This window comes from Psammomys obesus, unplaced genomic scaffold (assembly GCF_907164565.1).
Source record: "Psammomys obesus unplaced genomic scaffold, mPsaObe1.curated_primary_1811, whole genome shotgun sequence".
Taxonomy (NCBI): Eukaryota; Metazoa; Chordata; class Mammalia; order Rodentia; family Muridae; genus Psammomys; species Psammomys obesus.
Window position 1 is genome coordinate 7571146 of NW_026585504.1, and position 27278 is coordinate 7598423.

At 46.7% G+C, this 27278-nt stretch overlaps 2 protein-coding genes and 1 pseudogene across 3 annotated transcripts in view; all 3 read right to left on the bottom strand.

Annotated features, from left to right (window-relative positions):
* Fbln7 (fibulin 7) overlaps window positions 1-2886 on the bottom strand; it is a 31767-nt gene extending 28881 nt beyond the window's left edge. The window contains exon 1 of the mRNA XM_055614927.1: window positions 2707-2886. Within this exon, the coding sequence (XP_055470902.1) occupies window positions 2707-2781 (75 nt within the window). The 5' untranslated portion in view covers window positions 2782-2886. The remainder of the gene's footprint in view (window positions 1-2706) is intronic.
* Window positions 2887-8020: 5134 nt separating this feature from the next.
* On the bottom strand, window positions 8021-8182 carry LOC129675624 (small nucleolar RNA SNORA17; annotated as a pseudogene).
* A 7679-nt stretch (window positions 8183-15861) lies between these two features.
* Tmem87b (transmembrane protein 87B) overlaps window positions 15862-27278 on the bottom strand; it is a 36241-nt gene continuing 24824 nt past the window's right edge. For both annotated transcript variants that reach the window (XM_055615234.1, XM_055615151.1), the window contains 5 exons: window positions 25210-25283; window positions 23290-23360; window positions 21982-22034; window positions 19924-19954; window positions 15862-19012 (listed from right to left, as the gene is read on the bottom strand). In XM_055615234.1, coding sequence (XP_055471209.1) covers window positions 18953-19012; window positions 19924-19954; window positions 21982-22034; window positions 23290-23360; window positions 25210-25283 — 289 coding nt within the window. In that variant the 3' untranslated portion in view covers window positions 15862-18952. The remainder of the gene's footprint in view (window positions 19013-19923; window positions 19955-21981; window positions 22035-23289; window positions 23361-25209; window positions 25284-27278) is intronic.

Here is a 27278-nt window from a genome sequence, read left to right on the forward strand (position 1 = left end):
TGGCTTGAATGAGCACTTAAACAGCAACTAGCACCCAAGAAAACATCCCACACCATTCGCCAGTCGTTAGGGAGACAGAAACGCAAATTATGCAGAGATCCCACTAGGCAGCTATCGGAATGATTTGGGGTGAAAACCCTAGTAATGCTAGTCCCGGCAAGGGAGCAGAGGAGCTGACTCCTTCACAGATAGCTGGTGGGACACAGCGGCTATAACATAGAGTTTGAAAGTTTCTTGCACACATCTTCCATTTGATTTAGCAACCCTGCCTCTACACATTCATACTGAGTCAAAGAAAATTTATATTACACAAAAATCTTTGTGACTCCTTTAAAAATGTGTGTGTGTGTGTGTGTGTGAGTGTGTAGCTCATGTGTGTTCTGGAGCTCAAACTCAGGTCATCAGCTTTGTGTGGCAAATGCTTTTAGCAGCTGGCCAGCTCTCCTCCCTGACCTGTGATGCTCTGTCTGCTCATGATAGCCAAAACTCTAGAAATGACACCATGGATGGTGTTCTATAGGTGAACTGATAAAATGTGTCCGTTCCTGCACTGGACAGTGTTTGTGGGTAAGAAGTCCCATCCTTCCTGCTTGCCAGCAGGTCTCACCACAGGATCTGAGAGCCTTGGGGTTCATGCTGTCGGGTGGTCTCCAGCACACTGTGTCACACACACTGAGAATTCCAACGACCCCAGACCTCCCCTGGGCTGTAACTGACTCCACGCGGTGGCTCTGGGGGCTGAAATTGCTCTGGGTCTCAGGTATCTCCTCTGTAAGGATCACTAGGGAGGGCTATAAAAATAGCCCTACCTGAGGCACAACCTGGACCAACCAAACCAGAGCCTGTGGGGGTAAGGATGGCATCAGGACTTTTAGAAGTCCTTTGGGTCAGGTCATGCATGGCCAAGATCTGCCCAGAGACTGCCTGACCCTGGCCAATGATGATCTGCCCTGTGGGGACCACCACAGGAAAACAGATGCAGAGAGGAAATCTCTGTAGGGCAGGGGACCAGGAAGCCTCTGGGAAGATGTGCTTATCAGAGCAGAGGTCTGGAAGATGAGAAGGAGCCGGGTAACACTGATGTTTCCACGTGGCTCATTCCTCTGCCTTCCCAGCCTGGAGCAAAGACAGGGGAGACGGAGCCATTCTCTTTGGGTGAAGGTCAGTTTAACTAGGACTTTGAAACAAACTTCTATGGCCGATCCTTTGTGCCCCCTTTGGTTTCACCTGCAACAGGTGTTTTGCAGATAAAGAAGGCTGTCTGCATTGAGCAGTAAGGGGCTAAGAAAAACTGGTCAGGACAGGACAGGGATTGGCTCTCAGAAAGACGTTGAAGCTGAGGCAAGCTCAGGGTTGCCTCTGCCCCAGCTTCATTCAGTACCCTAATCTTCCCATTTCCCATGTAACCGCCTGTGACAGATGCTCATTCAGAATCAGGAGGCTATTAGTCTCCGGAACAGCGCCTCTCCTCTGCGCACGCCCTGCCCCTTCCCAGCCTGGCATGGAGGAGCCCGGTGGAGATGTATCCTCTGTGATTCTGGCATCGGGCATAGGGTGAAGGTTTAGTTTGGCTTTGAAATCTGCCAAACTGGGGAGATCCCATTGCTCGTGTGGGTGGGTTCACTGCAGCCCCAGCCTGGGACCTTGCCATTCGGCCGTTGAGCAACTTCCTGTGACGCCCACTCTACCTTCTGCGCTAACATGAGCAGGTCTGACCTCAACCAAATTCTCCAGGCTTGGAAATCCTTGCTGCACCCCCGGGGGAGAGTAGGGGTGTCTTAGTAACCCCGGGCAAGCTTGCCTGTGCACAGCCATTTAGCCCCAGGACATGGAGTGTGGACAAGGATCAGGAGGGGAGAGTCTAAAAAGAGACCACAGTGCCTTCCAGAAGGCCTAAAGCCCAGCAAGGATCTTGACGCTCAGCAGGCACCCAGCTTCCCCACACAGCCTGGAGCTGTTTACGCTGCCGCAGGCACGGTTGGAGACGCTGGCGGGCTACTGCTCCGCCTGGACTCTCACAGAGGTGAAGGGCCTCTCCCTGGCTGTAGGAATACGTAGGATAGAAGCTGACCCTGAACCTGGCGATTATACAGTCCCCGAAATGAATTTGTATTTACATTCTTAATTTTAAAAATCAGCTTCCAATGGTTAGTGTAAAAAAAAAAAAAAATCTAGTCAGGTAAATTAGTCCAGTGGGATTCGGACTCATAAATGACGAAAAAAGAAAAAAAGGAAGAAAAGAGAAAAACGCCGCAGCCCGTATGGGTCTGCAAGAAAAGGTAATTGCAGCTCCAAGGTCTCAGGAGAGGACCGACCACCTGAGGATCCTCCACGCCACTGCTCAGTTCTGAGAAGGGCTAAGACGTGGTGGCGGCGGGACTATTTCAGCTGGAAATGTAAAGGCTGGGTTTACAGAACTGCCTGGCCAGGTGTTCTCACGGCGACCCACAGAAGACCAACGTCTCAACGTCCCAGGGCGGCTGTCCCCTGCGGGCGCTTCCCATGCGGAGCCGCCTCCTCCCGCTGGGCTGCAGCCGCCCAGGTCCTCCCGGGTCTCCTGCGATGACAGACGGGGGGACCCGCTCCTCTCTCCAACCACCAAAGCCCAGCCCGAGACTGTGCTCCAAGCCTCGGCTCCAGCGCAGGCGTGGAACGTGGCACGCCCCGGCTTGGGCGCTCGGGAAGACGGGCTGCGGGGACACTGACCTGGGAAGCCCGCGCTCCGGGGCAGGCGACGAGCAGCAGGAGGAGGACGAGCGCGCGCTCCGAGCCCGGCCCCATCTTGCCCTGCACAGCCTGGCCGCTGGGGAAGGCAAGTCGCTGTTCGCCGGCCGGCCCGGGGTCCCCCGCGTTGCGCCGGTCCCTTGCAGCTCCCGAGGCCCCCGGAGTCCGCAGCCGCCTGCACGAGACCGTCCCGGCGGCGACGCGGGGAGGCGCCAGCCCCGTGGCGGAGGCCGGGAGAGGAGGGGCTGCCTGCCGAGCCTGGAATGCGCCTGGGAGCGCGCCCAAGCCGCCGCCGCTCCGGGAGGAGGCAGGGCGCGACGCCTCGCCACCAAGGGTGGACAGTGCCCACCCTGGGCTGCCCCGCTGCCCGCCGTCCCCACTGCCCGCCGGAGCGGACTCAGGCTTCTGCCAGCCACACGTGGCTGATTGGTGAGCCAAACTCAGGTCTGTCCCTCATAAGCACACCTTCCTTCTGGACAGCAGCGGACAAGGCTAGCGTGGCGGGAAGATGGGCTTCATGAACTTGGCCCAGGTTAGACCACACCTTCTTAAACTGTGGGCTGAGAAATGGGAGCTGAGTTACTGAATTTAGCACATGGTAAAAGCACGAGACACAAAAAATTAATTCAAAATGAAAATGAATGGATCCAAGGTGTCCTTGGTCGCTATGACTGCTGCTGGTCAGATATCCCTGGGCACCACAGAAACACCTAGGACTCAGCTCTCAGACTATTTATGTTATGAAATGAAGTGGGTTTTTTTTCTGTACATACAAAGTTTTCTCCCACTTTGTACTATGTATTATATTTATACCAAAGAATTACTTTTAAATAAATTTATGATCTGTTACCAGTACGTGTTAGTTCTGTACACTCATTGACGTGCCTAAATTCCTGGGGTTGCAGAAATATTTCCCCGTGAAAACCGGCTGTAAGTGGGAAGTTTGAGGGGTGCTTCAACTTAGACTAAGTCACCCATTGGACAACTCCGCCAGTTTTGAAACTAATGCTTCCTAGGGTTTTGAGAGGGCACATGCTCGCGTGACTAAGAATCTCCAGCCTCCCTTCTGTCGCTGTGTCTTTTTCACAAGGGTTTCGAGTAGCTACCAGTTACAGAACCTCTCTAAGGCCTGCTTAGGTAACAGCCCTAGGGTGGACAGGCTCAGAGCTGTGGCCCCGAACCCAGGCTATGGGTAGACCAGATGTCTTAGACCTCTACTCTTGGAAAAGGTGATCTAGTTCTCTCTGGAAGGACATTTGGTGAAGCTCACGCTACTGTATGGAAAGGTTCTGAAGCCCACAGCCCCTGACCTGGAGCTGCTTTCAGTGGAGATCGGAAGGCAAGCTGGGGTCCTCTCGGCCTGTTCGGGCTGCTATATAGGCTAGATAGTGTAAAAACAATACGAATATGTGCCTCGAGATGCTGGACGCTAGAAGGTCGAGATCAAGGTAACTACTGGCAAATTTGGTATCTGATGAAGGCTTACTTCATCCTCACTTGTAGGAACAGACAGGGGAGATCTCTGAGGATCCTGTTTTTCGGGGTGGGGGACGGTGCAGGTTTCAAAACAGGGTTTCTCTGTGTGGCCCTGGCTGACCTTGAATTCAGAGAGGCCCCTACTTCTGCCTACCAAGCGATGGGATTAAAGGTATGTACCGCCACCTTGCAGCGTGAGGCCTGTTTTGTAATGACGCTATAGTGACCTAGTTCAGAAATAGCCTAAGGCCACATCTCCCACATCACACTGAGGAGAGAGTTCGAAATGTGACCACAGCCAGTTCCCTGGAAAGCGTGGAGCATGGGGCACTGGGCATGGGGCCCTGGGCATGAGGCCCGTGGGCCACCCAAGCGTTGGCTACCCAGCAAATCCCACTGAGCTGTTTCCTCCGGCGCCCTGCAGTGGAGCAAGGTCCACATCCGCGTGCTTCTGGTCAGAACACTGCTTGTCCCTGTCCAGGTAGACAGAGAAGAAGGGCAGCCGAGCCAGGGTAGTCAGGAGAGATGGTGGGTTTCTGTGTCTGTCTCCAATGTGCCTTCTGGCTATGAGAGAGCCACCCAGTTCCTGGCTGAGCTTGTCTCCTGTGAATGAAAGGCTTCATTCTGCTTGGAGTAGCTATTTATTTTGAGTTTTAATCTACCCCGTATTTACATGGCAACTTCCAAGTACTCTTAGCCAGTTCTGGTTATACAGTGGACTCCAGAGGCTGGCCAGATGTGAGCAAACCCTCCGTTCTCTCCTTTTACCTTTTCCTCGGAGTCAGAAAGCTGAGACGGGCCAGAATTCACAGAGGAGGAGAGCGGAACAATGTGGTGGTCAGTCTTCGTGGTCAGCTTGGCTGGGCTTGAAATCACTTGGGAGACACACCTCTAGGCAGGTCAAAGAGGGTGTTCCCAGAGCGGTTTAATCAGGACAGGAGACCTGCTTTGAATGTGGATGGCCCCATCCCCTGGGCTGGGGGCCTGGACTGAGGCATGGGGGGCCAGGAAAGGAAGCCAGATGAACTGCAGCCCTCTCCACCATGCTGGACACAACCCATGAGCCCAAAGAAACCCTTCCTCTTTCGTCGGCCTTTTGTCAAGTATTCAGCCATAATAATGAGGCAGGTGACTGAAGGACTGGTGATCTGCCTGGGGACGCAGATTCCAGTCTAAATGTCTCTTCTCAGAAGGGCATTCCAGGACATTCATCTTGACTTAATCCTCAATTCATGTTGAGGAATCTCAGGACTCCAGCAGTTTCACTCACAGTGGCACAGATGCCTTTGGGTTTATTGTTGTTTTGCTTTCCTAATACTCCTAAAAGTCAACGAATTTTTTTTTGTCTTCTTGCTGTCCCCATTTGCTCATTTCCATTTGTGACCTTTGTCCTATGGCTGACTCCCGCTGGGTGCTCGGGGTTCATCTGAATCCATTTTCTGAGGTCTGGCTGCCCTTCTCTCTGGGCCCTTGTCCATCCTGATCTGCAGTAACCAAAGCAGTTACCCCACAGGTAGAACGTGCCAAGGCTATCTCAAAAGTGGCCAGAAGCCGGAGTGGCGCTCAGTGGTTTAGAGCAGTCGCTGCTCTTGCGGAGGACATGAGTTCGGTTCCCAGTGCCCACACGGCAGCTCATCCCTCCCTGCAGATCCAGGGGATTCAACATCCATTTTTGGCCTTTGTGGGTGCCTGGCATGCCTGTGGCACACACACATATGTGCAGGCTGAGCACTCGTACACATAAAATAAAAATAAATCTGAAAAGCAGATGGCTCTGAAAATAAGCTCTGTAGTTAGGACTTACCTCTGACCTAAGAAAATGGGCTTGTCAGCTATTTTGCTCCCTTTGTTTCCTCTCGATTGTTTTCAAGAGAACATCCGAGGAATTGACAGGCTGGTTTGGTGGTGGTCAGGACATCTAAAGAGAATCAATTTGGAGCCAATGAGATGGCTCAGCAGATAAAGGCTCTTGCCACCAGCACTGATTACCTGAGTGGGAGTCTATGAATCCATACAGTCCCAAACAGGACAGAACCAAACTCCCCAGGCTGTTCCCTGGCCTCCGCATGAATGCCCTTGTGTGTGAGAGAGCACATAAATGAATATAATTTTTAAATCTTTTTATTGGTTCTTAATTTTTTTAAAAAATTTGTATTGGTTCTTTGTGAATTTCACATCATGCAGCCCTGTCTCACTCATCTCTCCCTGTCCTTGTACCCACCCTCCACCCTAGCAATCTACCCCTCAACAGAGCAAAAGGAGAAAAACAACCTTGTGTGGAAGCTGTAGTGTGTCACAGTGTGTCTCACGCTATACCATTTTGTCCACACTTCTTTGCTTGCAAATGTTTACAGCAATGAGTTATTGCCCTGGTTTGAGGCCTCTGGCTTCTGCTGCTCTATCAATATTGGATCTTCACTGGGACTCTTCTTAGATATCCTGTTGTTGCCCTGTGTCATGGCCATCCTGCAGCTTTGGATCTGTAGAACCAGCCCCTTCATACACTCCAGTAGTTCGTTAGATGGAGTGGATGTTGAGGGGAGTCAATTCAAAGCCCCGGACCTGGGCCTGAGATGTATCTCAGCTGGCCAGCCACTGGCTCTCCTGCTCTCAGGCCCTCAAGGCCAGCTTCTGTGGGATGGGAGAAGGGCATCTCTCTCTTGTCCACGTCCACGCCATGCCCAGCAGACAAGAGGCAGGGCCAGCTCTCCCATGCTCACTCCCTTGGGGCCAGCTATCCCACCTGCTGCAGGTGTTGAGGGCAAAGGGGAGGGGATGATGCCACCACACAGCAGACAAGAGGCAGGGTTCAGCTCTCCTGCACTCACACCTCAGGCCAGCTCCTCTGCAACCCCCACATCTAGAGCCAGGCCAGGTGCAGGGCTTGCTCTCCTGAGTGCTGCAGCTAGTGAGGGGCAGGGCCAATTCTCCTGCTCTCACGACCCCAGGGCCAGGTCTCCCATCTGCCTTAGATGGTGAGGGGCAAGTGGGAAGTAGGGTATTTCTTTGGAGGCAAGTGGCAAGGCCAGCTCACCGGCAACTCCCTGCAATGTACAGGGCATGGGAAGGCACTCTCCCAAGTCCTAGGGCTGCCTATAGGCAGGGTCAACTCTCCTACTCTCATGCCTTCGGGGCCAGCTCTCCCAAGATGCCCAGGTGAGGAGTGGGACCAATTCTACACAGTCACCAACCATCAACCTGTCCCCAGAGAGTAGCCCAGACCACGAACATTGATGCCTGGCCTTTGATGGTAACAGACCCCTGCTGCTGCTGGTCCATGGACTCAGAGATGGCCCCTGGTGACAGCACAGGACAGGACCCCACCATGGTCCCAGGTGGCATCACCAAGTACTCACATCAGGCTGTTCCTCACTACCTTCAAGTCTCCAGTTTTGCCTCTCATCATTGTGCCTACATCCTTCTGTTTCTCTTTCTTCCATTTCTCCACCACTTGCTTGTTCCTCTTAGTGATGCCCGAGTCTCTGTGTCTGGGGTCGTCTCAGGGAAGGTCTCAGGAGTGCTGTGCCTTGCTCATGCACTGTGGCGCTGGGCAGGGGTCATCTCAGGCATGGTCTGCTCCTGCAGGCCTGCAAGACGCTGGACCGGTGGTCATCTCAGGCTAGCTCCCTGTCTAGGTGCTGTGGCATCAGTCTAGTTAGTGGTCACCTCCCTCGGGCTCACTCCTGCGTGGAGCCCACGGTCCCAGGCAGGGCTCTTTCAGTCTCTGGCTTGCTCCCCATCCTGGAAGCCTATCTAGGCCTGCCTGGCACAGGACTGGTGGTCATAGCAGGCTCGTTTTTTTTTTTTTTTTTTTTCAGTGACTATTAGGCTACTAATCATTCAGATGTTCACAGACAAGTCAGAACACTGAGGCCCGACACTCCTCAGCGTCCTCAGGAGAGAGGCCACCCTCTCTCCTCTCCGCCACCTACTGACCCACGCGTGACACAGCAGCCACAGCTGCAATGCCTCTAGGGACAGGGACAAATATAATTTTTCACTGAATCTTTAGGGTCTGAGGATGTGGCACAGTTGGTAGAATGAGTGACGCGGTTAACATCAGTGAGGACTTGACCTGGATCCCCAGCACTGCATAAGCCAGGTGTGGAAGCACACACCTAGAATACCAGCCCTTGGGAGGGGAAAGCAAGACTGCCAGGAAAGAAGAGGGATGTTGGACTTTAATGTGTATTACTATTCTCTCTGTGTAGATCAGAGACAGTCTCTTGGGTCATTCTTGCTGTACTGTACACTTTTTTCTTTGGAGACAGGATTTCTCATAGGAGTTTGCCAAACAGGCTGGGCTGATTGGACCCCCAAATCCTCCTGTCTCTGCTTCTCCAATAGTGGGATTAGAATTGTGCCCCATCATGGCCTGGCTTTTTATACTGGGTTCTGGGGTTCAAACTCAGGTCCTCATGCTTCCAAAGTAAGCATTTTACTCAATGAACCATCTTCTTGGCATTTAAAATTCTGTTTGTTTGTCTGATAGGCTCTTACTAGGTAGCTCAGGCTACAGTTACAGAAGCCCCACCACTCCTGGCTAAGAGAAAAAGATTCGTTATAGAAATCTATGTTGAAGACTGGCTGCTGGCAGTATACAGTGGAAAACAGTGATTCCAGGGCTCATGGTCCCTGAGGGTGTCCGCATCACATTGCCTCACTCCCGATCCTTCTGTGACCCAGTCTTTCTGTCGGCACAGTCACAGCTCTGCATCTGTCTGTGGCTCTAAACGTCATCAGCCTCTAAGAAGCTGCTCTGAAGGTCTCAGGAACAAAGGCTGCATGTTAGTCTGACATGGGGTAACAAGGCAGGAGGGGGGAGGGGATCACTCAGCAGGAGAACCATGACTTCATCCAATTCCTTCCTTATACAAATATTTATCAAGTGCCAACTCCGGGCCTGGCCCCCAGCCAGGTGCTATGTTATGCTGACACATATCCAGAGATTCGGTCAGCAAGCTGTGCAGTTGTGTAGAACATTGAGGACCTTGTCTGCCTGTGCACAGCATCATGACAGACAGAAGAAGCTGCTGGCCATGCCCTGAAGACCATTTTCAATATTACAAGACAAATGCTTGTTTAAAAAACAAAAACCACTAGACTTCATTGTGTCATAATTACAGACCAAACATCACTCAGTATCTGCCAAGGGGAGGAAGGCTTTGAAAACCCGAAAATGCCATCCCATGAGGAAGTCCGAATGCCTGTGGCTTAGTCAGTAGATGATGTAGTTCTTTTGAGTCAGACATGCCCGAGCCAAACTCCACCTGAGTGGGTTCCAGTAAGAATATGTGGCTCTCCAACCCTTTTCAAGCCTCTCTTTCCTCGTTTACATGAAAATTAAAGCTTATCAGAGTCAATAAGACATCTGAAATAATAAAGAGTCAGACATGATGAAGGAGTTAGGATAAGTAACACTAAGAATGTTTGAAGAAACTTTAGAAAAAGTAGTGATAAGGTTATTGTGTAATGCAAATGCTGATTTCTGTACCCTCCATATCTGGTTGCAATCCTTGTTTTGGCCATCTCCTGTCTTGATGTTGTGTAAACACTGCTTCCCAACTGTCCCCTGATAATGCCAATAAAGCAGCTCACAGACAATTGGTGAGCAGGGGAGAGAATAGGGCTGGACTTCCTGCCAGCCAGGGGAAGAGGAATTGAGGAAGCAGGGGATTCAGCCATGGGCAGAGGTCTAGGAGACATCCCTAGAAGGAGCTGGATCAGGAAAGCTACAAAGTGCAAGTATCTCTGAGATGTATGCTAGGAGAAAACCATATTAGCTTAGAGGGTTAAGAATAGAGTAATAACTGCTCAGTTATTGTGTTGTGAAGCTTATTATTAAACAAGTAAAAAAGTCTCAATTTCTTGCGTGATAGCCAGATTAAGAGAGAAACAAGCACAGTTTTATAAAAATAACTTTAACAAGGAAATTATTTTATGTTTATGTAAAGTTATATAATATATAGTTTAATTGAAGTTACAACTTGGGGTAATAATACTCCCTCGCCTCCCCCCCCCAATCACAGACTATCTAACAAAATTCCCAATGCCAGACACAGGACACTTCCTTTTGAGCTATTGGTCAGAAGAGTCCAAGAGACTCCCAAAAGAATATAGGCTATTGCCAGTGTTCTTGGTACCTTCCAGAAAAAGACACTATTGCTGAAGATACCTCATATGTGGACACAGAACTTAAAAAAAAATGGAGCTGGACCTGACCTGGAAGCCTCCTCCATGGGGACTAGCTCTCATAGCATTGGATGGAGCCATGCATGCCAATAGGAAAGAAAAATAACCGAAGTCAACAAACCACAATGATTATCAGCACAGAAAGATATTGTGAAAGGTACAATAGTGGCACTTCTATCTGGGGGCAAGCAGAGCTGTCTAATTGGACTTAAGCCTGGTTCAATCGGAGGGAACCCCTGCTGTAAACTAGCTAACTACCTGCATTTGCAGAGGCCTTGGAATCTGAGGAGAACCTACTATCACCAGCTTCCTAACCCAGTGTAATTCCTAACTGCATTCCAAACACTCTTCCTCACACCCACAGATAATTCTCTCTCTCACCCTCATCAAAGAAGCTTCTTTTTTTTTGCAGCAGTGGAGACCATCACAGAAGGTTACAGTCTGTCAGATTGCAAAGATCACCTGACTGTGGGCTGTCTGTCCCCACTCAAGACTTTACGACACAACTCCCAAGGCTCAGGGAACATTACAGAAGAGGAAAGGGAAAGAACGTAAGAGTCAGAGGATCGAGACATCTGCTTCGAGGTAGTGGCTGGAGGAGGAGGAGACAGGAAGTGTTAGAGAGTTTGAAATGAGACGGGTAAGGCAAGGAGTGGTGGGAGAAGGGGTGGAACTGGGAGAAGTTGGGGAGAGGAATGAATGTGATCAAGATACACTGTACAAAATTCTCAAAGAAATAAAAATAACGCGCGCACACACACACACACACACACACACACACACACACCCTTCACACACCCAATAAACAAGTGAACAAAATGTAAAGTGAATTCAAAATCTAACCAATATTCAAGCCGTTGAAGGAGGAGGACGTGAAAGGCGCCCTGCCAAGACAGCTGACATCGGCTTATGGATGTACAGCCCCTCCCCACTGCACAGGGCTGACACGAGGACTGTTACCCCGGGGGCCGTCGGTGCGGACCTGCAGGCCTTGCAGGCATGGACAGTCAGCTAAGCAGCGACAAGGACAAGCCAGTACCAACCTCTGAGTCCTTGTCCCTAACAGTGGTCCCGCAGGAAGCAGCATCCAGAGAGACCACGGAAGGAAGAAATTCAAAATGGCAGAAGTGTGGACTGGGAGGTGTGGGGACGAGACTTTGGTACTCAATGGAACTAGGGTTAAAAGCCTGAACAGCACTCTCAGGGATGCTCTTTAAGGGTCAGATCTTGAGGTGTCTAATCTTAGTGGTCAGTTCGGTTGGATTGAGAGACACCGAGGTGGTTAGGAAAACTCTCTGGGTGTGCCTCTGAGGGCAGATTCAGAGGCCGTTAGAGCATGTGGCGTCTGCCCAACTCCAGGTTGACTTCAAGGTCGGCCATGAAAGGACTGTTGGGACCTGGTGGGTCTAAGGAAAGCGGTCGGAGTCAGTGGGTCTTTGGGGAAATACCCTGGCAAAGACGCATCTCTCACTCAGCCTTTTGCGTTGTCTCTCCCTGCCTCTGGGCCACTGTGAGTCGCGTCTGCACACAGCCCACTGCCAGGATGTTGTGTCTGCCATCAGGCCAAAAGCTTTGGATCCGCCTGACCTTCCACTAAAACTTCTGAAACCATGAACCAAAATAAATCCTTTCCCCTTTAAACTGTTTCTGTCAGGCATTTGTTATAACAAATTGAAGCCTGATTAGCAGAGGTTTAAAAAAAAAACAACCACAAACAAACCCAAATCCTCGCTCTTCTCATTATTTTGACTCAGAGCCTAGCCATCTCTCCAGCTCCCACTCTTCTCATTACAATATTCTCCAGGTGCAATGAGTGGGGGAGGGGTGCTCCCCAACCTGTGTCTTGCCACTGTGCCCAAGATAATGAAAGGGATATTTTCATTTCAGAAGTAAATTTACAACCCAAGGGTCTTCATATTATAGTCGTCATCCCAAAACCAAGGCACCTGTGAACCCCTGAAAGGAACATCAGCTGGAAAGAGGATTTAGCACTGGGAAGGCCCTGAGTCAGGTGGGATGAGGCAAGCCTTTCTGGTCATTGTCTAGGTAATGTTCAACCTGTGGCAAACCCCTGTATCCGAAAAATACTTACCATTTATAGCAGTAGCAAACTTACAGCAATGAAAACAACTTTACGGCTGGGGTCACCACAGCATGAGGAACTGTGTTAAAGGGTCGCAGCGTTAGGAAGGCTGAGAACTGCTTCTCTAGGATATGGCCAGCTGAGTGTAATGCAGATTGAGAATTTGCACCCTCAAAATGCCCACAATGTACCCAAGCCCAAAACTTTTTGAGTGCCAAGATGACCCCAGCAGCATTTTCTTCTCGGGACCTGGGTGACAGTTGAAATACAGGTGCACTGTACCTACTGACCTCAGGCCATGCATGTAAGGGGAACATGGAACAGGAATTCTCTGCTGAGATTTCAGCTTTATCACCAAGAGCCTTCATTCTGTATATGTAGATATTTCAATACCTGAGAACAAACAAAGAAGACCCCCAGAAGTTTGAATACTGTTGGTCCTACACTATTTGGACAAGGGACAAGTGACATCACAACACATGTGATAACAATCTTTGGGAATGGAGCTTTGACAGACCTACCTCTAACTCCGTTCTATGCAGTGGTATTTGGGAACAATGTCTGGTATTTTCAAGGCTTCTGTTGAGCTTGAGGCAAAGCAAGGGCCCTGGGGAAGCCCAACTCCCACCTGCTTTCTCTTCTTGCTGACAGCTACTTTTCTGTAGTATTTTTGGGTTGTTATAACACTAGTTGATTTCCAAAGTTTTTAACAAGTTGAAAGCTTTTTTTTTTTTTTTTTTTTTTTTTTCCCTTTTTAAGGGTAATGTCTTGGTTACTCTTCTATTGCTATTGCTGTGATAAAACACCATGGCCAAAGCCAGGCAGAGAGGGTACTGGGAATGGCCTGAGTTGTTTGAAACTTCCAAGTCCACCCCAGTGATCATCCTCCAACAAGGCCACATCTTCTGATCCCTCCCAAACAGTTCCACCAACTGGTTCAAACATGAGTTGTTGGGGACCATTCTCATTCAATCACCGCAGAAAGGTTTCAGACATTTTTATCATTTTCTTTCCTGATCACCCCGCATTCTGTATCTTGTTAAGCAGACTAACATTATTAACTTTGAGAATCCCACATGACACTGTACTTACATACTTTCTGTCCCACCCTCTCCCCCTCCAACTCCTGCTGTGTGCCCGCTCCTTTTCAAAGTCACGACCTCTTCTTTAATTATTACTTTCATGTACATTTACACACACACACATGCATATAACCTTCTGGGTCCATTTAGCGCCACTTGCCTGTACATGTGTTTAAGGCTGACCGCTTGGGGCTGGAGCACCTATCAGGAAGCCCATCCTTGGTGAAGACTGATTGTCCTCCCCTCGGCAGCCATCAGCTGCCTATAGTTCTTTCCCTGTTGGTGGAGTCTTGTGAGGTTCCCCAGCCAGATCAACCTGGCAACTGGCAGTGTTATTGTGAAGGTCTTGTTTAAGCGATCAGATTGTTGAGATTTCATGGACATAGTTTCTACAGGAGACACTATAGCAAATGTCCTGGTCCTCTGGTTTTTACAATCCTTCTGTACCCTCTCTGGCAATACTCTCAGTTTTAGATGTAGGGTTTGTGCTGTAGCTGTAACCAGTTAAGGCTGGGCACCTTTTTTTTTTTTTCTTTAATCACCCATTTCCTGAACTTTGGCCAGCTGTGGATTTCTGAAATGGTCTCTGTTACTGCAAAAAGAGGCTTCTTTGATGAAGGGCAAAAACTACACTTGTCTGTTGGTATAAGGATTAGTACTTAGAATGAAGCTAGAAATTATACCGGGGCTAAAGAGATGGCTAAGTGGTTAGAAACACTGTCCCGGAGGACCTGGGTTCAATCCCCAGCATCCACATGCCAGATACCCATCTGTAACTCCAGTTCCAGGGAATCTGATGCTTCTGTCTCTGTGAACATCAGACATGGTCTTCATAGATATACATGCAAGCAAAACATAAAGTAAAGCTTAAAACAAAAAATGAAATTATATTGGTTTTGGAAAGTGGTGGTAGTAGGTTCTCCTCTAGGGTCAATGACCGCAAATGAGGTTGGCTGGGCTCACAGTATCAGGTATGAACTCCTTTGAGTCCCTTACGTCCAAGTGTGGCTTTTACCTTGGTTACCCCGACAGAAGTCCCACTATTGCACCTCTGAGGATATCTTGTCATGCTGGTCAGTGGTAGGGTTTTGTTTTTTCCAGACAAGGTTTCTCTGTGTAGTCTTGGACTTGCTTTGTAGACTAGGCTGGCTTCAAACTCATATTCACCAGCCCTGCCTCTCAGAGTGCTGTGACCACAGAGGTGAGCCAGTGACTGGTTTTTACACACACACACACACACACACACACACACACACACACACACACACATATATTTTTTTTGAGACAGGGTTTCTTTGTGTAGCCCTGGTTGTCCTGGAACTCCCTCTGTTGACCAGGCCGGCCTTGACCTCAGTGATGCATCTGCCTCTGCCTCCCAAGTGCCGAGATTAAAGAGGCATGTGCCACTATGCTTGGCTCAGATACCTTTTTAAAATGTGATTTTTTTAGATTTATGTATTTTATGTGTAGGAGTGTTTTGCTTGCTTGTATGTGCATTGTATGCACATGGTGTATAGTGTTCTAAGGCCAAAGGAAGGCATCTGATCCCTCAGGATTAGTTACAGACAGCTGTGAGCTGCCACATAGGTGCTAGGAAAAACCCAGATCCTCTGCAAGTGCTGAGCCATCTTTCCAGCCCATGGTAACTTTTGACTGCAACTTTCTGAAGGGCTGGAAGCCTGGTGTGAGGTAACATGGTAGCTGAACACAATGGCAGCACAAGCTACGGGGCCACTGAATGCTGCTCAGTCCTGCGCTCTGCTCCCCACAGGCAGAAGTCTGTGCGTGTGCCCTTGTTCATGCTTCATGTGGACCTTCCTGTTACCACAAACTCTTCACTTGAATGCAAAAGCAGCGACCTTCCACGGACAAGGCACAGTTCACTCACTATTCTTGCCTGGTGCTGACACCAGATTGTGTCTAGTTTCAGTGTGCAGAAACCTTGCTCTGTATTTGAGAGATCTTTGAACACATCAAGAGAATTGGCATTTTCAACGGTTTTAAACATTGCTGGACTTTTCACAAAGACCAAGTCAATGGTGTCACCATAAATGATACTTTCATTTTATCTCCGAGAGCTGACCGATCTGACAAGTGCACACACATGCATGAGTACTCATAAATACACACAGGTGTCTAAATACTTTCCCTTTTTGTTCTGCTCTATCACAGTGGAGACTGAACATTCTCCGACTTTTAGTTGTATCTCCCTTTTAAAGAATTCCATGTCCTGCCATCTCCTGAGTTTGAATTTCCTACAGATTTTCATGAGGTAGCACTAACAGATAATCCCAGAAAACAATCTCCAAATGTCAGAAGCAATTTATTAAAAAAAAAAAAATATTAAGGCACAAAATACAATTTTCAAACAAAAGTCCTTTAAGTTGCTGTGTTCTATATTCAAAGAAATTTCTCCCAAACTATAATTTAACCGTTTTAAATAAAGAATATATTTTTAACCTCCAAATTTTCTTCCCAAAGAAATGAATATTTTTCCTAGATCTAAAGAGGCTTCTTTAATACAGTAGAGTTCCTGTCCTATAACATACACTTCCTTTAAAAAAAAAAATCTAGTTTTGCCACCTATAGGCTCAGATTTTATATATTCAACTTCTTTCTGACAGATGTAAGGCTTGGTGTTTTGTATTGCTTACCACATGCTGTCAATCATGCGAAGACACAAGTATCAAGTGAGACAAAACCTAGCATGATCTCTCTCCGCTTCAGTCGTGTGCAGCCAGGGTGGTGGCCCCAAGCCTTCAAAAAGAGGGTCTACAAATCAACTCTGCAGGTACACTTTAAGCTTAATCTTGACATTATAATAGTCTACACACCCTCCACTGGACAGAAAAAACACAACCACACCCAAGAAACAAAACAAAAAACTCAGGAAAAGCACCTACCATCTCCTAGTCAGATAATTCCCATCTATTTCTTATTGAAATATAGTAACTACCCTGAAAGGTAGATATTAACCTAATTCAAATTATGAAAAATGTCTCAAGCAAACTTCATGCATCATTGGAATCTAATGTGGAGTGTACAACAGGAAGTCTTGAACACAAAGCTGGAGCCTTCTCCTCAGACCTCTCAATAGGCAGGCCCATCCCACAGGGTCCTCAACAGAAACTGAGCCGAGCACATGGGCTCTCCCCGTGTTGTCTGGAGGCTGGAGGCAGGTGGGGAGGGAGGTGATGGGACTGCATGGTGGTCCTGGGTGGACCTCCCAGTCCGTGTGATGTGCAGTGACAGTGTAGGACACATGCTGGGGCTAAGAAGGACCGCGAGAAATACTCAACTCAGGGCACTCGACATTAGGACCTGGCACCATTATCATTACATACAACAGACACCCCCCCCCCCCCCCTTGCAAAACCACTTCTAAGGAGGTTAAGGTGAAACTCCACTTTCTCTGGATGGAAAGAAAGGGAAGTGTTCGTTTCAGCCTGGAGCTGAGCCAGAGGCAGCATCATCTGTCTTTCCTGTTTTTGGAAACACTGCTGAGGTGGCGTCAGAAGCCCATTTCCCCGGCCATCAACTCCCACCCTGCTCACTGTGTAGCTCCTGCTGGCTGTGAGCAGAAAGAGTCCACTGCAGGCGTGTGGGCTGAGGGAGGGCATGAAATACTAATGTCGAGTGGGCCATGGTGGTGCACACCTGCAACCTGGGCTACACAGCGAGACCCTGAAGCACACCCCCTCCCCAGCAAGGGCAGCTCCTGGTTAAGAATGAGGGTTAGAAGGTGGACAAACACAGGGAAGCGGTGGATGGGACCCACCCCTGTGCTGACACGGAAAGAAGGAACCCACCGTCAACTAGCCACCCTGGGAAGTGCCGAAGCAGCACCTCTCTCCACCAGCTCTGCAACCCTGAGCACCTTCCCAATGTTCACTCCACAGAACACAGTTTCAAGAGGCACAACTTCAGAAATAGATCTCTACCAACCCCTTTGAAACAACTATGCAGGAAATAAACTCAGAAAGTAGGCATTTGAAAGAAAAAGGTTTGTTTTGTGGTGAAATCATCTAGTTATGGTTGAATGCGCCTCCTCGTCATATTTTCATGTTTTTTCAATTACCCCAAGTTCTTCTAATTCACAAGGCCAGAAGTCCTCCATCGAGAAGCCATATAAGACCCCCCCTCCATTTTTTTTGGTTTTTCAAGACAGGGTTTCTCTGTGTAGCCTTGGCTGTCCTGGACTTGCCCTGTAGACCAGGCTAGCCTCAGATTCATAGAGATCCACCTGCCTCTGCCTCCCTGAGTGCTTGGAATACAGGCATGTGCCACCACACCCAGCTAAGACCCTACCCTCCTTTTCATTACCACACTAAATGTCCACTAGCCTGGTATCTTTGGTCATGAAAGTAGCAAAGCATTCACATTTTCATCACACTACATTCAAGTGCCTTTCAAGTCTAGAACATTCTATATTTAAAAAACATTAGAATAGAAACTTTCAATCATACATTATGAACATAATTTAACAAAACAAGGTGTAAAATATGGTTGAGGGCTGGTTAATTACATACTGATGCATGGTATATAGTTAGATGTCTGTGTAACCCCCAGGCTCACAGGAAACGCTGCGCTCAGGGGCTGGGATAAAGTGCTGTAGGAGAGTCACGGGGCCAGGGTCACAGCAGAATTAGCAGCAACACATGTACCTGTGGCCTGCGAGTCTTTGGGTGCACCCATCTCTCTTTGCGTACACGTTTCCCGAGCTCAGACTCCATGACGTGCAATGCATGGTGGTGTTTACAATCAGGAGCTGTGTGTGCACCAACAAAGGGGGCGAGATTAAACATATGAGCATGCTCATGTTCCGATACTGTCACTTCAGTATAAAAATGAAATAAACCATCACTACAGAAGATGGCCACTGCTGCACTGGCATTCCGGAGAGCCTGTTGTCTGGAGGGCGAGAGGGAAGGAGTGGTCAAGATTCCTTTTCTTTTCCTTCTTTCTTTTTTTTTTTGGTTTTCTCTGGCTGTCCTGGAACTATGTAGACCAGGCTGGCCTTGAACTCACGGAGATTCAATTGCCAGGAATGTGCCGCCACAGCCAGCTGCAGATTCTCTTTCCCTGGAGAAAACTGAGACCACAAGTCCACACGCCTGTGGCTGCCAGCTAGGGCAGGCGCCCGTATACACACCATTAAGACGCCTCAGATTATTTCCAAATTCAGGCAACTGAGTGGCAACTAAGCCGACTTTAGGAGACAGTTTTAAAGATGGCTTTATGAGGGCATCAGACCCTCCCACACCTGAATCTTCATTTGCACACACAGATCTCCAGCACAGTAAAACATGTATCATAGCGAAGCTGTCAATGAGACAGGCTTTCCCCATCACCTGAATGAACTTCCCACTCACACTGGACCCACTTCGGGTCCCAATCACATTATCTTTTCTGAAGAGAACATTTTTTCAGCTATTTCAGATCTGGTCATAATTTCCTGGGGAAAAAAAAAAAAGATGGGTGTCAAATGCTGGTGCTAGCTACCAAAATATTCTAACTTACAAGTCACCACTTAACCTTTTAAATAGACCTACTCTGAGGGAAGCATCATATAAGACAAGACCCCTTCTCTAATATAGCAGGCCAATCAGCGCAGAGGTCGGAAAGGTCGGCCTCCTTCTACCTAGCCAATGGTTAGGTTCTCTGTGAGAAGTAGCCCTGTGGCTAGCAGGCCCTCACTTGAGCAGCTGGTTTCTGACTCCATGGCTATTTATCGTGTCAGATGAATTAAACTGCACCACTGATAGCCATCCAGCACTTCCCCGAGGGTGGCGGAACCTCCACCCTGCTACAGAGGAACATGACATGACTTCGGAACCTCTCCCTTCCAGCTCTTCTCAGCTCTACAGCCAACACTGCGGACCAACTGCTCCCAGCAGCCCCTCCTCCGTCTGGGCCAATGCCTTGTCTTTTATCCTTTAATCCATATACTGCAGATGTGCCCTGCCCTGGGCTACCCTGCAATGTCTGGATGACCCATAGTTAACTTTTCCACACAAAACCTTTATTTAAATTTCAGGCTTAGTAAGTAAGGTTGAAAAGAAACTATTCCAACAAATTATCTACATATTGTCAGAAGCTAAACAGAAGACACATAAGGCCTTAAAAATCATAGACTTTCAAACAAAAATCTCACGAAATGCCTCTTCCCTTCATTTATACCAAGCAGCTTTTATCCTGCTTCTTGGCCTCAGTGACTTAGCCCACAGCCCTTCATACTGCAAGCCAGCTTTGTGTCCTTCCACCTGCTCAGTTGGTAACTGCTTCAAAGTTATTTTCAGAATTAACTTCTGAAATACACTGTGAAAATGAAAACAGCTGTAGGGAAACAAGCAAAAGTATGTTTACCTCATCTGAGTCCACTAACACAGGGAGGGCTCTGAAACAAGAGACAACAAAGACAGTGTCACTAAAACAATGTCACTCAAAACAAAAGTTCACGAAAACCCAAGTGGGATAATGCCAAGAAGGGAGCACCCAGGCTCAGGACTGTGAGTTCTCTGGAAGCATCAGACTCTACAGACAGAGTCATGTGGGCATCTGGGAGGGACCGGGATTTAGGTCCTGGTACTCTACCTCTTGATTACAGAGAAGGACTTACTTAAAAACAACATTGACATCTACCTAGAATGTGTTTTCCAGAATGTGTATTTCTTTAAAACTGTTCACTCTAAAGTTAACAGAAATATTTTTAAAATATGAATTTAAATAGAAACAAGCTAGTACAAGCACACTCCCACTACATATGGGGCAGTTGGTTGAAAACTCACGTGAGTACTCCAAACAAAGCCACACCCCCCTCTCTATTTTCAGCCCTTTGCTCTTGTTTTACTTTTCACAATTGGCAGAGTATCTGAGTGATGATCTGCCACTAAACTAGAAAACTCCCATTTTGTGCTTTTATGGAAATGAGGAGAGATGAGCATTATATTATCAAAGGTAGTATTTCTTTTTCATGGAGAACACAAAAAATAGAGATGTGTTTACTTATTGTATGTGTGCACAGGTGTGTGTGTCTGGACCATAGGTGTGGAAGTCACAGGGCCACTCAGGAGCTGGTTCTCGACTTCTACCCGCTGTAATTTTTGAGATTGAACTCAGGTGGGCAGGCTTGGTTAAGTGCCTTAACCTAAAATCCCCAATATTTAGGGATGAAATAGAAAGAACCTTGAAGCTGGGGGGGGGGGGGGGGGGAAAAAAAAAAAAAAAAAAAAAACACACAAAAAAAAAACAAAGAAAAAAAAAAAAATGGAAATGAAAAAAGCAGACTCCAGGAAAAAAAAAAAAAAAGACCAGGTAGTAGTGGCACATGCCTTTACTCCCGGATTTCAGGAGGCAGAGACTTTGAATTCAAAGCTAGCCTGGTAAACAAAGTGAGTACCAGGATAATCAGGCTATACAGAGAAACACTGTTTTAAAAAAACAAAAACAAAAAAAATAGCTGAAAGAAAAGAAAGAGAGAGAGAGAGAAAGAAAGAGAAAGAAAGAAGGAAGGAAGGAAGGAAGGAAGGAAGGAAGGAAGGAAGGAAGGAAGGAAGGAAGGAAGGAAGGAGGGAAGGAAGGAAGAAGGAAGGAAAGAAAGAAAGGAAGGAAGGAAGAAAGGAAGGAAGAAAGAAAGAAAGAAAGAAAGAAAGAAAGAAAGAAGAAAGAAAGAAGGAAAGAAAGAAAGGGGAGGAAGGAAGAAAGAAGGAAAGAAGGAAAGAAGGAAAGAAGGAAAGAAGGAAAGAAAGAAAGAAAGAAAGAAAGAAAGAAAGAAAGAAAGAAAGAAAGAAAGAAAGAAGGAAAGAAGGAAAGAAGGAAAGGAAAGAGCAGACTCCTGAGGCCTTGAAAGCAGGCTGGTGGGTTAGCTCAGTGGGTGACTTGAATCAGATTCCTGGGTCCCACAGGAAGGAGGGAACCAACTCCTGCAAGTTGTCCTCTGACCTCTGTGACCATGTGTGCACACTATACACATGGATGTAATAAGTGGTTTACATATGTCTGAACTTTTCTGTAATAAAAATTAAAACAATATAAAATGATTCTGAAAAGTGTGGGAAGAGCTGGAGTTAGTCACAGGCCACTAAGATGGAAAGGCAGGGAAGGGCCAGGGCTGCGTTCAGCTCTGTGAGAAGTAATGATGGGGTCCTACACACATACACATGCACACACACATGCACACACAGTTGCACACACACACATTCTCTCACATACATGTATACACAAACACACACACAGTTTGAGAAACAGCAAATGGGGGGCTGGAGAGATGGCCCAGAGGTTAAGAGCACTGTCTGCTCTTCCAAAGGTCCTGAGTTCAACTCCCAGCAACCACATGGTGACTCCCAACCATCTACAGTGAGAAGCAGAGAATGAAGTCCCTTTAAACTACAGTCTCAGGTTTAGACTTGAACAGAGGATATTTACACGTCTGTGAATGAAGAGGGAATATTTTCTTCCACCCACTTCAAATCTTCATCCTGTAGAAATAAATATTTATATTCAGTATTTGTTAAGTATCTCCTAAAAGCATCCTTTTTGGTAGCATGTTGGTAAACTTACACACTTAACTCAGACGCACGGAGTCTGCTAGTTGTTCCTGTGCTCTGGAAGCTGGCGGAGTGCCACACTAAGCGCCAGTGTTTCAGAAACAAACAGAAAATGGCTGATTTTTCTGTTCTTTGGTTTTAGCTAAGAACACAAATGTTCTTTTTCTTTTTGTCCCAAAATAAAAATGCAGAATTGATTTGTAAGACAGAAAAGAGCAAAGGTTTATTTTGATTTTTTTTTTTTTTGCTTCCATCCCTCATTATGCCTAATTTGTAAAAAATTTTGAGTTCATTTTTTTTTCCAACAGAAAACTATAATGGACAATGTTCTACCTCAGTAAAGCACTGCAGTGAGGTACCTGTGTTAATATTACCACAGGAGGCAAGAAAGGCCAATCAGGCCAGGTGGTGGCAGTGCATACTTTTAATTCCAGCACTCCAGAGGCAAAGGCAGGCAGGTCTCTTTGAGCCTGATTTGCACAGAGAGTTCCAGGACAGCCAGGGCTGTCATACAGAGAAACTTGGTCTTGAAAAACCAAACCAAAAAAACCCCAAAACCCAAAAACAAACAAACCAAACCAAAAAAGCTGAAAAACAAAAAAAGAAAAGGCCAATCAGCTTAGGTAGTTAGGTGTTTTCCCTAATTTACTTCCAGTTACTACACTTAGGAAAGAGAAATAAATGCAGTTTTCCTTCCCCATGTGCCTGCAGCCTGGGTTGGTCTGGATTCAGTACTAAGCAGCTGCTGACTGAGACACGGCAATGAAGCCCTATGTCTGGGAGTAGTTCCTAGCTAGAAATCTTAAGTAAAAAATAAGACCTCTAATTTCTGGTCAAAAGTCAACAACACTTACTTTGAAAGAATGAATAAAAATTCTGCCTACTGTGCCTCTTGAGTGCTGGGATAAGAGGCGTGTACTTCCACACCTGCCTCAGAGTCGAGTCTTAAAATACCTTACAGGTGTTGCTGTGCACAGACGTGATGGTAATGTTGGTTAAGCAGACTGAAGCCTTACACATGCTGGCACTCTATGCTGCTATGGGCCTTGAACTTGCACTGGTGCATGGAAATAGCTAATTTAGTAACAACAAACTGTAACAAAACCTCTTTTGATGACCAGCGACTACGGCACGGATACGAATTCTAAAGTAACAGACAGTGGCTCCACTAAATACAGATACTCACGAAGTTATCAGAAGTAGGTTTAGCTGTTCCATTTGAAACCGTTTTTGAGGCTCTTAGTTTTATTCCTTCAGCTACAATGAGAAAAGATTAAAAAATTCTAACTTCACACTTAAGACTCTAATAAGAAAAAAGTTTTTATTGTACTACCCACTAATTCTTGTCCTCTTGTCTAACTCAGATTCTGTCCCTTTTCAGCAACTGTTGTCTAAAATTGTTCCTGTTTCTCCTAGGCTCAGCCTCTCTGACTCTCTGCACTGAGATCAACGGCTGAGCTTTTGTATCTCTAACCTGTGGTGTCTGCCCTCCTGTCCGCGGCCTACCTCACTGAGGAGTACCATCCTGGCTCAGGTTCTAGTAACTGCGGAGCACAACAAGAAGGCTTTCAACTTGCTGGAATGCACCTGTGGAGCAGCTCGCACATACACATGGACCCCCGCTCAATTTATTTTAACGTTGAAGGATTTTAAAATGTGTAAGAGTCACAGTATTTCAAAAATAATGTGGGGGCTTGGAATATATCTCAGTGGTAGAACATTTGTCCAGAATGTTTGAAGCCCTAGGTTTCATCGCTAGCACTCTAGCACACAGACACATACACACCAGAAACATGCACTCACACACAAGCATGCACTCACACAGTCACACACATATGCATACACGGACATATACACAAACACACACATACATCTTGGAAGTTTTTACTTCCTTGACATAAACAGCAGGGCATGCTTATGGTATTCAACACAAAACAAAAATTATTTTCTTCAAAAAAAAATTATTTTCTTCATATTTGATGAAAGCTTTTTATTTTTTAGACTTTTTTTAAAAAAATTGTGCATATGTGCCTATGTGGGTATGTACACATAGGTCAAAATCCTCTCAAGCAGATTTTATACTGTCCCTGCCCTGTAACTAGCAAGGCACCCTCTCCAGCTGGCTACTCGCCATGCCGGCTGTAGCCATGTCGGGGTGGAGCGGCTCACTGCTGTCTTGCATCTTCCCTGATTACTGAGAACACTGAGCATTTTCTTTTCTTTCTTTCTTTTTTTTTTTTTTGTGTGTGTGTTTTTCTTTTTCTTTTTTTTTTTTGTTCTGTTTTGTTTGGGACAGGGTTTCTCCGTGTAGCCTTGGCTGTCCTGCAATTGCGTTGTAGACCAGGCTAGCCTTGAACTCACAGAGATCTGCCAGACTCTGCCTTCCCACGTGCTGGGATTACAGGCGTGTGCCATTGACTCATTGAGCATTTTCAATCTGCACACTGTTCAAGCCTTCTGTTCACCGTTTGCCATGTGGGTAATCTTTTGATGATATCTTTTATCATTCTCTACCATGTTTCCCTTTTTCAGGGTGTCTCTAGCTTAGCCTAGACTGGCTGGCTAGCAAGCCCTGGCGATCTGGCTGTTTACACTGCCTCTCCCTGCCTCCCCTCCCGCACCAGCACTGCTGTTACCTGGCTCTTATGTAGCTGCTGGGATCAGAACTCAAGGTCTAAAATGTGCAGAGCAAACACTCTTGAGCCACCTCCACAGTGTGTGTGGGTGTACAGTCACATCTGTGTGCATGTGTGTATGTGTGGTGGACGCCACCTCTGGTGTCCATTCCTGGATGCATCCACCCACACTAGCCTGGAATCAGCCAAGTAGGCCAGGCTGGCTGGCGAGTGGGCTCCAGTAATCTGCCTTCCCAGCTCTGGAACTATACATGCATGCATTCTGCCATGCCCAGCTTTCTTTTTTTTCCTTTTAACACTGGTTCTGGGGACGGAACTCACATCCTCATGCTTGCAAGGCAAACACTTTACAGGCTGAGACATCTCCCCAGTCCTCATTGGAAAATTTTAAGCAATATATGTGACTTTGCATCTAAAATAAAGATTTCTTTCTGTTAAAATATATATACAAATCAGAACACATCACATACTTAAATTTTCAGATGTTACCATGAACTCCTCGACTTCGTCGTCAGAATCATCTATCAAGGGCATGAAGGCATACCTAGACAAAAACAAAGGAGACTTTAAACCTGGTCACTGTTGGCCATTGCATATAAAAATCTACATTGTCCACGATTCTTATGCATTAAGATAACTAACCTCCTGCCCACCACATTTTAGCATTTTCCCTAATGAAAAGAAGACATTAACCTGATCAGTGACATTAAGGTGACAAGATCAAATACATTCTCAAAAATACTGTTGATGACAAAATTTATTGCTACAGATTATCCAGGATAGCAAAGAGGAAATTTATTTACTTATTTATGTGTATGAGTGTGTTACCTGAATATATTCCATACCTGGCATGCCTGGTGTCTGCAGAGGCCAGAAAAGGGCATCAGATGCCCTGGAGCTGGAGTTACAGGAGGTTGTGAGCTACATGGGTGCTGAGAATTAACCTGGGCCGTCTGCATGAGCAGCCAGTGTTCTTAACCACCAACCTAGCTCTCTAGCTCTCAAGCAGAAAATGTTTAGACAAAAAAGCATTATGTCTAGAGGGCTGCTCTTCTATTTTCATCATCACCAAATGAACCTATATTTAAACAAACATTTACACAGACATGTGGATTTTAATTATTAAATACATTATATATTAAATATGTCACATGTGATGCACCGTTGAAGAAGACCATCTTTCCTAATGTCTTTTGGGCCATATCTATCAAAGCAAAGGCCCTTTTGCTCATAGCACACTAGAAAAATATCATCAAAAGCATTCAGAAAACATTGCTTGTAACAGAAAAAAAAAAAAAAAATCTAATAAAATGTCTATTTTTGGAATACACACACACACACACACATATTACTACTCACATTACAAAATAGAACAGTACATATATACAAAAATATTTTTACTTTTATAATTTATTTTCAAAAAAAAATTTTTTTAAGGGGCTGGAGAGATGGTTCTACGATTAAGAGAACTGACTTCTCTTTCAGAGGACTCGTGTTCAAGTCCCAGCACCCACATGGCAGCTCACAACTGTCTGTAACTCCAGGATCCACCACTGTCACATAGATATACAGATAAAACACCAATAACAATACATTTTAGAAAATTCTTTTAAGGCAGGGTCTTGCTATGTACCCAGGCTGGTCTTTAGCTTATACAGATCTACTTGCCCCTGCCTCCTGACTGCTGTGGTTAAAGGTGTGCCCCAACATGCCCCGTCACTTAACATTTATTTTATGTATTTACCTGTGTGTACATGCACATGTTCACACAATTAAGAGATCAGAGGACAACTTTCAGGAGGTGGTTCTCTACAAGGAACATGTGGGTCCCAGCAATGAATTCAGGCCCGCAGCCTTGAGAGCAAAAGCCTGCCGAGCCACGTCCCTGGCCAACATGACTATTTACTGAAGGGAGAACATACTTCCTAGTTCCGCCATTTCATTCTCCCTAGCGAGTGCCATAAGAGACTCAACAGCTCTCTCCTTGGGGAAGAAGGTACAAGAGAAGGCGGGCTGACCACTACACTCCAGAGCGCAGCTTTCTGAGCTGACACTGAGCCCTGTGCCACTAGGTTCCGCTCTCCCTGTCCAGCTTTCCTCAACTAAAAAACAGGCTGAACATACAGAATCCCAGGTGGTTTACCTGCCTGAGCACGACATCAGTGCTCTAGAAGCTTCTGACCCTGAGCAGTCTGGGTTTCGGATCAGGATGCTTAGCCAGTAGAGTCTATGCAAATGTTCTAATCTCTGAAGAAAAATACTAAGCGCAAAGCCCTTCTAAGCACGTGGGCTAAGAACGCTGCGCCCACTGAGCTAACGAACCTGCACACCTTGCTGACTTCTGTGCACCTTGGCTGTTCCACAGTTCTCCCTAAATGAGCATTCTTTCACATGCTAATTCCATCTTAAAGCTATACTGGAACTTTCAGAGTCCTCATCCACCTCCCGACGGTTAATGCCCTTCTCTCACTATCTTCTATTTGTTATGCCTGTCTTCTCACTTGACTATACAACTGCTTAAAAACCAAGCACTTCCCAA